This window comes from Meleagris gallopavo, chromosome 1, assembly GCF_000146605.3.
Source record: "Meleagris gallopavo isolate NT-WF06-2002-E0010 breed Aviagen turkey brand Nicholas breeding stock chromosome 1, Turkey_5.1, whole genome shotgun sequence".
Classification (NCBI taxonomy): domain Eukaryota; kingdom Metazoa; phylum Chordata; class Aves; order Galliformes; family Phasianidae; genus Meleagris; species Meleagris gallopavo.
Window position 1 is genome coordinate 122314550 of NC_015011.2, and position 13041 is coordinate 122327590.

Here is a 13041-nt window from a genome sequence, read left to right on the forward strand (position 1 = left end):
TCCCCTTTCCCTTTATTTCAACAACATCAATAGTAAACGATTTGCCCTGTTAGCTACGATAAAGTTTTAATGAGCCCTGAGAACAGGGAATGAAGCACCTCACTGTCAGTAGTTTTAAAATTATGTCATTCAAAATTGTAAGATCACTTTTCAGAAGCCTTTCCTGGAACAGTAAAAATTATAAGATGCAATCATAATGTGAATCATAGTTGTAGAAGACAAAGACTGCATTCACTGTTAACAATTGGGCATTAACTGAGCTACCACCTGATCTCCCAGCCTTGACAGAAAGAGAAAACTAAGCCACATTTCAAAAAGTAAGGTGACTCTGACGCAAGTATCAACCTAAAAACTTCCTTCAAACCAAGGAAAAAAAACAAAAATTCAATAAAAGGGAACTAAAAGATTGTTGAAACAATGGCACAAGAACACTAAGATATCTGAAAATACAGGAAAGTTTTAGAATTTTAAGCATCTTTCTTCCTTTTGAGAACTGTAAGTTCTCAGAGCACTGGAATTTGATCATGATCTTTTATGTTACAATTTCAAGACAATAAATCATAGAATCCTACAATCCCAAGGTTGGAAAGGACCAAGATCATCTAGTCCAACCGTCCTCCCATTACCACTGCTACCACAAGCACTAAACCATATCTCATAGCTCCTCATCCAGATGCCTCTTGAACACTACCAGGAACAGCGACTCCACCACCTCCCTTGGGCAGGCCATTCCAGGGCCTGACCGCTCTCTGAGAGAAGTTTTTCCTTGTATCTAATCTAAACCTCCTCTGGCGCAACACATTGATGCAAGTGCATATTTAAAACTCGATAGAGGTAGCATTAAAAATACTCCTGCCTTTTAATGTAAAAGCTGTTCTATTCAGAAGTAACTAGCAAGAGAACAAAACAAAAACAAACAAAAAACCCACAAGCCCTGAAGAGGACACTTTTAAGAACTCAACAGGCACACCACTGTCATCAAGGCAGTGCTCATGCAGGATTGCTAGTATCATTTCTTTTCTCTCCAGATCAATTTGGACTTAAACTCAACAAGCAGCAGTGTACAGTTCCCATACTCAGTGCCTTCTCTCATTACCTTTACTGGTGGAGGCTGGAGTTTTCCAGAACTGTACTGCCCAGCTTGAGTTGCAAACATGTGTCCAGCTAATGAATCCCCGCAAAATGGCTCCGGATAAGGAGGGCTAGTCTGGGTGCAATTACTGCATCCACTGTCAACAGATTCTGCTTGCCAACTCCTGAAGTCAGAACATGACAAGGATTTTGTAGGCATTAAAAAACAAAACAAAACAAAAAACAACCCACCCATCCGGTTATGGATAATAGTTGTACATTTCATTATCCTGCTCAGTTTATCAATTAAGAATATTTCTGCAGTAGAAATACAGAATTTAATACTTGTGTTTATGTAGATGCACAGATAAACAAATTTCATGACAAAAAAAATCAGCTTCCATAATTTTTCCAAGTTTACATTCCAGTCTTTGTAACAGTCGAAGAAAACAGTAACAAAAAGAAAAGCACAACTCAAAAAAGGAGTAATATTACTAATGAATTAGAGCAGTATGGCATATCTGCTCTGCAAGCATTGCAATGCATTTTTTTTCATTTTTTTCATTTTCCCATGTCACTATATATATATATATATATATTATTTATTTTTTTAAAGTACAGTGCCATTGCCAAGTCATTGCAGTTGCCTCCCTAACAATGTTTCTGCTCGATTCAAAAGAGGTGTTTTCCCTCTTCCCAAATTTCAAGTCCTATAAAGACAGCTAGCTATTCAAATGAGGCTTTTTTCCTGCTTGTGCATTGTCACATGATAGAAGAATTTTACACCCCTAGTACTAACAGGGAGCAGATCTCAGAACAAGGATCTGCTGCTTCTCCTGCTGTATTTCAGATCACCATTGTAGTGTAAATATTATTGAGCTATTAGATTAGGTATTTTACTATTTGTACCTTTCTGATATGGCTTCTGCCTGATCTTCCTTTCTCTCCATCTCCAGGATTTCCTCCTCAGTGTACTCCAGTTTCACTCTCTCTTCTGCCAGCTCTCTCTCAACTGCTTCCAGTTGGGCAGTCGTCCTAGCTAACAGGGCTGTCACTGCATCCTGGAAGGTAAACTAGACTTCAGACAAACCTGTTTGTACAAGCTCCTGTACTTAATGCATATTATCCAGAGAAAACAATAGAAAAATACAATCATTGTATATTCCTACTAAAAAAACAAACAAACAAAAAAAACCTGTCCTGAATGAAAATGATCAAGAAATAATGGAATTTCTCATGCAAAAAGTAAACACTTCATCGTTGCACTGAGCAGCAGGTCACAAGCTAAAAAGTTGAGTCAAAGCAATTTATAGACTAAGAGACCATCCAGTGAGTTAGAACCAAGTCCATCTCTGGAGGTCACCTAATCTGACATCCTGCTCCAAGGAAGAAGAGCTTTAGAGTCACACCAGGTTGCTCAGTGCCAAATTGCTGAAAAATCTCCATGGATAGAAACTGCACTACCTTTCTTGGCAGACTCTTCCAGGGTAGTGGCAGATTTTTTTAATGAGTTTTAGTGAGTTGCACTGGAGGTGTGCATACAAAAATACTCACAGTATATTTCAAGATCATGTACAGACATGACCCAGCTTTTAATTATTCTTCTAAAATCCAGGTCTCACCACAAGAACTAATTAACGTATCAGTTTCCCTGCACCTTGCAAACAAACTGTATCAGAGATAAGATCACAAGCAACCACTCATCAGGTCAAATAAAGTTAAACAAATAATTTTTTCAGAGCCATACTGTTTTAACTGCGGTTACATTTCCAGAAGACCGGGGAATACTTTCTTCACACTGGTGTTTGTTCTTTGGTCTCTGGGGATCCGAACCAGTGAAGATTTGAACAGAGTACCAGTGAAGCTGCATCTCACCAGAACTCTCCAAATCACTCAGGTTTATCTGAGCAATGCCCTGTAAGCAATAAAAAGCATTCATCACAATAAGATAAACATACACAGCAGGATAGATGCCTTCTCATTTAACGAGTACTCCATTTATGATGTCAAAAAAAAAGCTTTATCAAAAACTGATAGTCTTTTAATAAGAGAGTTTTGTTGTTTTACTATGATGTCTAAGATGCTGAATTTCTTGCCTCCTCTTACTATCAAGAAGTGTGGATATTTTTTAAAATTGAAAAATAAAATTACTACAGTTGATGTAGATATGACTGTAACAGTCCTTAACAGTTCAAAAGCTCAGCTTTGCACATCTGATTTCTGTAGTTGCTTTAATCAGTATTAATAAAACAACGTTACTTTAAGTTGATCCATTTTCTTTTAACAGAATTATATTCTGAGAGAACTTTCTGGTCATCAAAAGCATCCTCTGAAAGAGAAAAAGCTGTCATCTTTTTTTTCTGACTGTTTACATCACAAGTTAGTCAGGTGGACCATAATCTCGTTTTTCCACTTTCAAAGTCATCCTTGTATCTCCCAAATTCAGATGAAAGAAGGTTTAATGAAAGCTTTCCACTAAAAGAATTCCCAACTTCAAAGTAAGCCTACTTAATCAAGTAGTGATCACATAAGAAATTTCTGAGCCACGTTCACCTTCCGCTCTGTTTGAGCAGGTGTATAAAGGACAACAGAAAAATGGAATCTGTGAGATTAACAAAAAAATGGCATATTGGGGCACGGTTTATTATTAAGAATATAGTTTTATGTCATTTGTTATTGGGTGCTACAAACAGAAATACCGTTTTCTTACTATATAAAACAGAGATCTCCACTGACTAGCTAGCTGCTCTAACAGAGTATGAAAGAAACATCTACCACATACTTACACTTTGACACCAAAGTTAGAGAATGTTTAAGAGATGCTAGGTTTGTTTTGGGAGGTAGAAGGGAAAGCTGTTTTCCTCTGTCACAGATGTTGGGAAAGATGTACTTGGACTTTTAATGAGTTTGACACCGCCCTACATGCTATATTTATTCATCAGCTAAAAAGGCTCACCAAAGAAGCATTTAATTTAATACGGTGTTGAAAAACAGGACAGATATTACTAAAAAAAAAAAAAAAAAGAGAGAGAGAGAGAGAAAATGTAGGACGATAAATCGCAGTCACAAAGAATTCAAATAAACTGAGACAGAGAATAACTGGTTGGTCAGGGCCGTAGAAGATCAGAAACAGTATAGTAATGGTTGCAATAAAGGCAATCACATTTCTTTGAAGTTTTAGCACGAGCAATATATGCTAATCATGGAAAATAACAACTCCCTTCTCTCAACACTGGTAAGGACAGCAGGGAAGAAGCAAGCCAATTTAAGGAATTGGCTTTATAAGGCTACAGAAAACCAGGTGTGGAGAGCTGTAGAATCTTCCATCAAGACAGAGCATAAGGGAGATGAAGGAACTGGATGACATGGAAATTCAGTAGATTGACTTCTCTAAGTGAAGTTCAGAACTATTTGCCAGAACATTTCTTGAATTTTTTTCTTCCCTGTTACATATAAATATTTGTTTGACTTCATGAAAAACTCCAGCCTGGGACAGACAACCCTGGATATGAACGTACAGACTAGGGGACAAGAGGTTGGAGAGCAGCCCCATAGAAAGGGATCTGGGAGTTCCAGTTGACAGTAAGTTGATCGTGAGTCAGTGGTGTGCCCTGGCAGCCCAAAGGGTCAATCACAGCCCGGGGTGCACCAGGCCCAGCACTGCCGGGTGAGGGCAAGGATGGCCCCACTCCGTACTGTACTGTGCGGCCTCACCTAAAAAAAAACTGGTATCTCAGTTGAAAGAGATTTTGAAAGACAATTATAGAGATCATCACTTCATTTTCAAAGTGATGATTTCTCAAGAATATAGTTATTTTTCGACTTAAAAGCAAGAAGGGCAACACTCAAGACTACAAACACAGCTACCTGAAGAAATCATGACACTGCTTCTCCCCTTTTGAGTTGTATTGTTAGCTTATCCTGAAATATGTTACCACACAAAAATATTTCTGACAAAACAACACTGACGCTATGAAAGAGAGAAAAAAATCCTACCAGAATAATTTTTTGCTAGTTCAGTAACAGCAGTTAGAATGAAAGCATCCTAAATTTAGATGCTCTTGTGTCAGTATAAAATTGCTTTACACTGAAATGGCTACTTAGCTTAGAGGAACACTGTACAACAGTATAAAACAATTACTATCAATATATCCAGCCCATTCTTGTCATGCTTTCTCTTTAATTAGGTTGCAGTAGTAACAACAACAAAACATCCTGCTGTAGACAAGACCTTGGATCTGCTTGTGTCAACATTAAGACCAGTGTTTACCTAAGACTCCTATAGGTCAGGCATGTCCAACACACAGCCTGTGGGCCGCATGCCCCCCACTACAAATGGTGGTGGCTCTTCACCACGGAGTGGCCCTGGGCATGCACCCATCGCTCAGCAGCAACCAAACCATCACTGCGTCAACTAAAACCAGGGCACTGGGAGGGCAGTGCTGACTGAAATGATGGCAAATAATTTTATGCATTTTGATACAGTGGCTAAACAGAGATGTTGGTGGTATGGCAGCAGAGGCTGAACCTTCCTACTACATGTAATTGCTGCGTGACAGATGGCAGCAGAGGGGCAGACTGACAAAATGTTATCTGATGTGGAAGTGCAGATGAAGCAAAGATGTGTCACTGAATTCCTCCATGAGGAAGAAATGGCACCTGCTGACATTCATTGACACTCGCTGAGGGGTGGGTGGTGTGTTTCAGCAGTGGGTCACCTCTGCTGGTGCAGACTTTTACGAGCGCAGCATGGAAGCTCACATTCACTGCTGCTGAAAATGCATAGTTCATGATGATGACTGTGTTAAAAACAGTATTTTGTAGCTGAGAATTAGCTCTAGTGTGATCGTGCTCTTTGTATCTGTTGTAGTTTACATGGAAATAAATAAGAGGCACTACTTTTGAAGCCACTTACATATATGCAGCCCAAGACATCACTCAGCTAGGCTCAGGCAAGCCAGAAGGCTGGACACCCATGATCTAGATTTTCAAGGTAGACTAACAAATTCTTGACTAGATGTGCTCAAATAATCATCTCTTATCCACTGTTTAACCAGACACTGTGCTACCTATATCTCTTAACTATGTCTAGAGGCTTAAAAAAAAATTAATGCATCCCTCAGTGAAATTACAGACCACTGACTTCAAAATATTCAATGAAGATTCATTTGAGCGTATTTACATTTGAAAATAATTAAATTAAATTAACTTTTAACATATCTAACGTTAACACAGCTAACAGATGTAAGCTATTTAAACAATGTTATACTTCTTTGAATTCACCTGCATTAGATGCCTCCATCAGTTTAATGTTAAGTAAAACAACCACTTTGCCTGGATCACTGTTACCTTGCAGCAAAGATTGATGTAATGCCTATTACACAGTGACAATTGGTTTGTATTTGTTATATTTTTATTTAGGAAGCTGTTTTACTGATACTGATTAACTGTGCATGCATTACAGTGCCATGCAGAAAGGTAAGTCTTGAGCACACTTGAGCACTTGAAAACATTCAAGTAAAGTATCTGGGAAAAAGTTCACAGCATGTCCTTCTCGCACCAATATTTAGCAACTGCACATTTTTCAGCTTTCCCCAAAGCACACATTTATAGGAAATGTATTAAATTAAAAAATAAAATAAGACCAACACCTCCTAATCTACTAAATCCCAAAGCAATGAATATAGGTAATATATGAATTTTAAATATGATTCTGCATTGCAACAGATATATTGTTTTATTAATAGTATGGATAACAGTACTTTCAACACTGCTAAAATACTCCAATTCTAAGCCACTAGTACTGCTAGTGCTAACTACTAAATACTGCTAATTACTTCCAAATCTTTATGTAGTATAGAAGGTACATTCTTTGAGAGGTTGTCTTGTATTTTTTATAACACTACCATAACTATGCATGTGAACAAAGAGCCACAATTACTCCCAACCTAAAACTTCACACATTACTACAAAATATAAAAGTCTTCACACTTAGATCGTAACTTTAGATTCCCTTATCAGAAGACTTTTAAGAAAATAGACCACTTACCAATAATTCTTCTTGTTGCTGATGATCAACTGAGCAAATGTACAGCTGAAGTGATTTCAGTTTCAAAACACTTGAATGCACAGGGATGCGGAAAACTTCATTAAATATTAGCGGAGTTTGGAATTCCAAGGCTCTGGAGCAGTAAGTGGTTGGTGTGCCTGATTCAAGTGGTGGCAAATAAACTCTCACATGACTAGGAAGAGCAAAATAGACAAATAGCACAGTTCAGATAAAGAAAGCTATTTTCAGGTATTTTGCATTTCTGAAAATCAAGCTACACAAAAACACCTGTGTAACTTCTATATCAAGAACCTGCTTTGGGATCTGTGTTACAAGGATTTTACTTTGCATTCTTAACACAGAAAAAGAGCAAAGCTCATTTGGAAAATGTATCTTTCTCTAAAACCAACTTTATTCTAACTTGGTGATTAAGCAAGTGACAAGGTGACCTGAGGTGTCTAAGGCATCTACATGGGGCTAGCAAATATGACATAGGATCTATGGGAGGGCTACAGCCTTCCTGATAAGCAGCAGCTGGAGGCCAGGTGCTATGCCATGATGTTTCAAGTGGAAACGTATATCTTTGTTTAAGCAACTGAATTGCTCCTCTATTTCTTGTCTCCATCCATTATGCATACCTCTCCTCCTTCCCCAACCAAGAAATTCAGCACAAAATGGCAGCACAGAAATCCTATGTTACAACTATCTGCAGCCTTAAATAAACAAGTTTACATATCTGATATCATCTCATTGTAGGCTCCATAACAAAATCAAAACGTGCAACCATTTTAATCTGACATAAGGCAACACACCTACTTGAAAATTGTTTGTGTTCTCCCTGTTCTGACCACCTGTCAAGCCCTTGCAATACCACATTTCATGCCATACTTTCTCTTGTGCCAGTAAAAAGGTCCATGCAACTACACTGCGAACCAGATTAGAAACCTCACCTCGGTTTACAAGCTAACCCAGAGGGAAAAAAAGGCTAGCAGATGAAAAAAAAATCCAGCTCAGAGGTTCACTCCAATCGACTACATCACTGCATGAACTCTTATGTCAAAAGGGGGTGACACTGGCAGACATGTAAATGTTAGAGGACAACTGATAGAATTCACTGTGGTGGAACCATACAGCTGGAGAGTGGGGCACCAGTTAAGATAAACTGGCTCATGTCATAAAAAGGAAGTGATCCAATTCCTCTGCTCACCACTTGCAGCACGTAACCTTCCGTGTCTACCCTCAAGCAATCCGGTTTCAATGAATATACAGATGCATGGAGGAGCTCATTAAAGTGACTAAGAAGTTTCTGGTCTTGCCAAGATCAACTTTTCTTTTTCTTTTTTTTTTTCACTAGTCAAATCGATAGATTTATCCTGCAGACATGCAGTTTCTCGATTCTAGCCAAAGTGGATAAACTGACAAGGCTGGGGAACAGAGCTCTATTTTTAGTGCTACTTAAATGCCTGACTGCCTTGATGACAATCTCCAACAAACCCCCTGGGATCATTCATTTTCCTGGTGACTATATTTGATTTTCTTCAGATGACATTCATTTCTTTTTCTAATCACGAGGCAACATGGTTGAGTACTACTCACAATTCTCCCCTTCAGCATGCCCTATTGCTCATTCTAAAAACAAAGAAGTGCCACTAATGCACAGGCTACATGAAAAATTTCCACTAGAACTCTGCAGCAATTGCAAAGTCAAGTTTTCTGAACAAAGATCAACTCACTCAGTGAGACAGATGTCCATGACAGTACTCCCACTTAAGTGGGACCTATTTTACAATAGAACAATATCATCACAACTCCATTTTCCACAGTTTTAAAGCAACTTCACCCAGAAATAAAGACCAACAATTTTCATATTTCTTTAAAATCTATTAACACACATCACCAGATAGGTCTCTGTTTTATGGCAATATTCCTGCTATTTAAAAAATGCTTATTAAAATAAACTAACTAATGTTCTTTGTGGTATGGAATTTGAAGCAGTAGTACATGCAGCCAGAAGTTAAAAAAAAAAAATTGTTTGTACTGATTCTCAGCTAACATTTGTGTTAAAGTTATTTTCAGAAGATATTTCATAGATATTCCAGGAATATTGTCATGGTTACAAAAACCTGCAGAAGCCTTATATTTTATATTTACTTAATTATTTATCTACCGTTTTTTCCAATTAAAAAGCAAGATCTATTACAAATTATTATAGACGTTGCGTTAGGATTTTAAGAAAATTACATTAAGCTTATCCTGAGATATATCACAAAGAGATTGTAGATAAGTTCAATAGGAAATAATATTTCTAGAATACTACAAATATTGTAGATTTTTTTTTGTACAGAAGTCACGAGGCAATAGAATGACTTGTGTTCTGAACTACCTTTTTGTACATAATAAATACGTTAAAGCATATGTCACTGGAAACTATATTTGCTACCTCACGATTAGGGCAGAGGTTCCATAAAAAGAATGCTTTGTGTCCATTAAATTATCCCTTTCCCCATGTAAACTAAGATATGCCATAATGTCTTAATTTTGCATGAAAGCAAACAAATTGTAGCACTCAAGATCATAGCACAAAAGAAGCAACAGTCTTTTGATAAAATGTAAGCTTACATTTTGCAGTTTTCCTTAACAACTAGACTAGTAAAATTCTTCAGCTGTAGTACATGGACTAAGAGACATTCGCTTCCACTGTCATGCCTGAAAAATAAATTTCCTATGTTAGTCACCATCAATATGTTCCTTAAGAAATACAGATGAAAAAGACTAAGAGGACTTTAAGAACGCAAAAATACCTTTTGCAGTTAAATGAATCGCTTACACAAATCAGCGTGAATCAAAAGCATTTAAGGATATCACATTCAGAATGACAAAAGCACTAACTACATTAATAAATTTATCAGAACAAAGAGAATTTAACATTATTCAGGTGAAAAAGAACACTACCTACAGTGAGTCTTGACAGTGAAGAGATTTTATAAAACGTTCCTTGTATTAAATGTTTCCACCACAATCACGTGTGTCAGTGATGTAACATTTATGTTAGACAACTCGGTCTGCATTATTTTCATGGATTAACAAAAATGAAAAAAAAAATTCTTCTGCAACAGCATAAGTTTTGAGACAGAACTATCACACCTGCTTGAAATCTGAAAATTTCAAGCCCTGGGAACCAAGGGGTGGAGAGAATTCTGGAAGGCATCCCATCTTGCATTGCTATAATCTGCCCTTCCCCACACTACTTGCACAATTAACAATAGCTTGACCTATGTACAGTACTTCAGAGGTGCATTTAGGAGCCTTATTTGTATTTGTCTCTTCAGATATGATTTCTTAAGGTAATCATCTTTTATCTCAGACAAAAAAATCAGATCTTACATACTGAGACATATCCTTACATCAACCTTCACACTAATAGCCCAGACAGTGAAAATATTACTGAAAGAAGTAACTAAAGCCCCTTCATTAGCAGCATTGAAAGGACACCAAATGAACAGTGGTTGTCCCAGCAGAAAGTGACATGCTGACTATTGCATCCAACCACCTTGGCTTTCAGTTCAAAAACAGTATTAACACTACTTACAGAAATCCAACATGTATTTGTGGTTCTTCATTACTGGCAATATCACCATAAACAGGCTCTTCCATATCTTCATTCCTGCACAAGCAGAAAGTACTGTAAACTACATACTGATCTACGATGTTAAAGTACAATGAAATGAACATTTATTTTACGATTTGAGGATAAATGCAACTGTTCAGTAATAGAGGGAAAGATTAAGATATATTTAAGAGAAACAAAAGCAGTAATTCATATTTTAAAAGATTTTTAGAATAATTCTTAAGGCTAGTTTTGTATTTGTTCTGTTTTCCATTACTCTTCAGAATCATCAAAACCTTGTCTTCTTCCCAGTGACTGTTTACTGTGTTACAACAATTGTATAAAATGTGTTTACTCTCCCTTCAGTCACTTGATCAATCTGCACATTTAGCCTTGCAGTAATTCATATACTTTTTTTCCCTTCATCACAGGAAGATGTACACTTTTAATTAAGTCTCAGAACTTGAAGTACTAAACCATATCATTTTATTTTGTTATAGGTGGTTGAAATAAAATCACAACTTTAAAACTAACATCTTTTAGGTAAGAAGTATTGGATGTTAAAATGTGAGAGACAATCAAGTGAAAGGGACTTAGCAACTACGAAGATGACAGTAGAACTGTATGTAAAAACCTTCATCCACTTAACAGATGCAACTTAATCAGTAATTTTGAAAGCATGTTCAGAAATTTACTATAAATTCTTTCAGATCGTGTGGCAGAACAGGAATATTTCCAGCTTACTACACATTTTTACACCTGACCTTTTGCTTAAAGCTTCAAACACGCCACTGTCACTAGCCAGTGAATGATCTGAGAGACATGCTGAAACTCGCCTGGCTCTCCTCTCCGATCTTCGACCGCTGTCTCCTCGCAGAGTTACAGCTATCATGGAGAAAAAGAGGAGACAACGTCAGCTCAAGGCAATCTCTTTAAGGATTAAGCAAGAAGCAGTATATGAGTGGCAAACAGTACAACTAGCAGCTCATAACAGCAACTTTTATTTACAGTCTGAGAGGTGTTATCCAAAAGAAACAGTGATTTCCATCTCACTGACAGCAGTTCTTTTTCAAATTCTTGGTGAATGAATTTGAAAACTGACAGAGGGGAAAAGAAGTCAACCCTCCCTTCTACTCTAAATCACCAGCACCACCACAAATAGCAATTCAATCACTTTCATGAGCTAAGCTTATCAACAAAAATGGCATAACACAACAAATTTTGCAAATACAAGTAGAAATAGAATGTAAAAATCCTTTAAGGTATGTGCACGAGTGATAATGCTCAAGAATTGCATAGATAAGGTTTCAAGACTTCATTGAAAGCTTGCAACTTGAGCTTTTCTTCTTTCACATCCTAGAGAGAATCATTACATGGACTTATGGAACTGCATTATCTTTTGCCAACTTCTTCTCCTTTTTGCTTAGGATTAATGCTTGCCCTCAAAGCAGAAAAGCTATGGCAAAGAGATGCCACTTTAGAAGAGGAAAGTATCATACTCCTACCTGTGCTCATGAAATTAAACAGGTATCTTGGAAGTACTTTAGGTTTCAGCAGACATTATTGGACTGATAGTAGCACAGCACACATCACAGGGAGGCAAGCAGCAGCTGCTTGTTTCCAGCTTACTACCACTGAGGCTGAAACATGTCTTACTCAAACAATTTAAGTACCTCTGTTAAGATATTACCTTTAGACATCACCAATAATACACAGCCTCCTGAACAGCAAGTTCCCTTCAGCACAGTGTCAGCAAGTAACTAGAGCTTCATTTGCAAAGCTCCACTGAAGGATGGAATGGACATCAAGCCCCCGCTCTGTGTGAGCAAGGTCTTGCATTCTGTGCTAGCCCCATGCAGAAGACAGCAGTCAAGCCTTGAAGCTTGACAAAAAGCCCCTCAAATCAACACATCTGTGCTGCTGCTGCCAATAGAGATGTCTGGCTTTGTCCCACTGCAGGACTGGCAGACAAGATGCACTGAGTACTGCCATCCTGCACCAACGTGAGATGTCATCTTTTTGTCAGATAACCAACAGCACAAAACCAGAAGAGATGTTCACAAATATCACAGGCTTCCTATATGTCTGCAGAACCCGTTATCTGTGCTTTTGGATCAGGGGCCCTACGGACCTCGCCTCCAAATTCAGCGAACAACTTCGCCATCTTCAGTTATGCAGGACATCTATTTGCTGGCAAGAACATTCCATTCTGCATTTGTTTCTGTACCTGGAGAAAGAACTACCCTTTTTCTTCCTTCATTTCATCCTCATTGCAAATGAGAGCCAACCTCTACCTGATTCAAAAAAAAAAAAA

General features: G+C 37.7%; 1 protein-coding gene across 1 annotated transcript in view; it reads right to left on the reverse strand.

The window, feature by feature from the left end:
- The window catches only part of WWC3 (WWC family member 3), a 61376-nt gene that overhangs the window by 6727 nt on the left and 41608 nt on the right, over nucleotides 1-13041 (reverse strand). The window contains exons 11-17 of the mRNA XM_019612021.2: nucleotides 11492-11612; nucleotides 10710-10784; nucleotides 9740-9826; nucleotides 7121-7313; nucleotides 2819-2986; nucleotides 1981-2132; nucleotides 1019-1256 (exon numbers count right to left, since the gene is read on the reverse strand). Coding sequence (XP_019467566.1) covers nucleotides 1019-1256; nucleotides 1981-2132; nucleotides 2819-2986; nucleotides 7121-7313; nucleotides 9740-9826; nucleotides 10710-10784; nucleotides 11492-11612 — 1034 coding nt within the window. The remainder of the gene's footprint in view (nucleotides 1-1018; nucleotides 1257-1980; nucleotides 2133-2818; nucleotides 2987-7120; nucleotides 7314-9739; nucleotides 9827-10709; nucleotides 10785-11491; nucleotides 11613-13041) is intronic.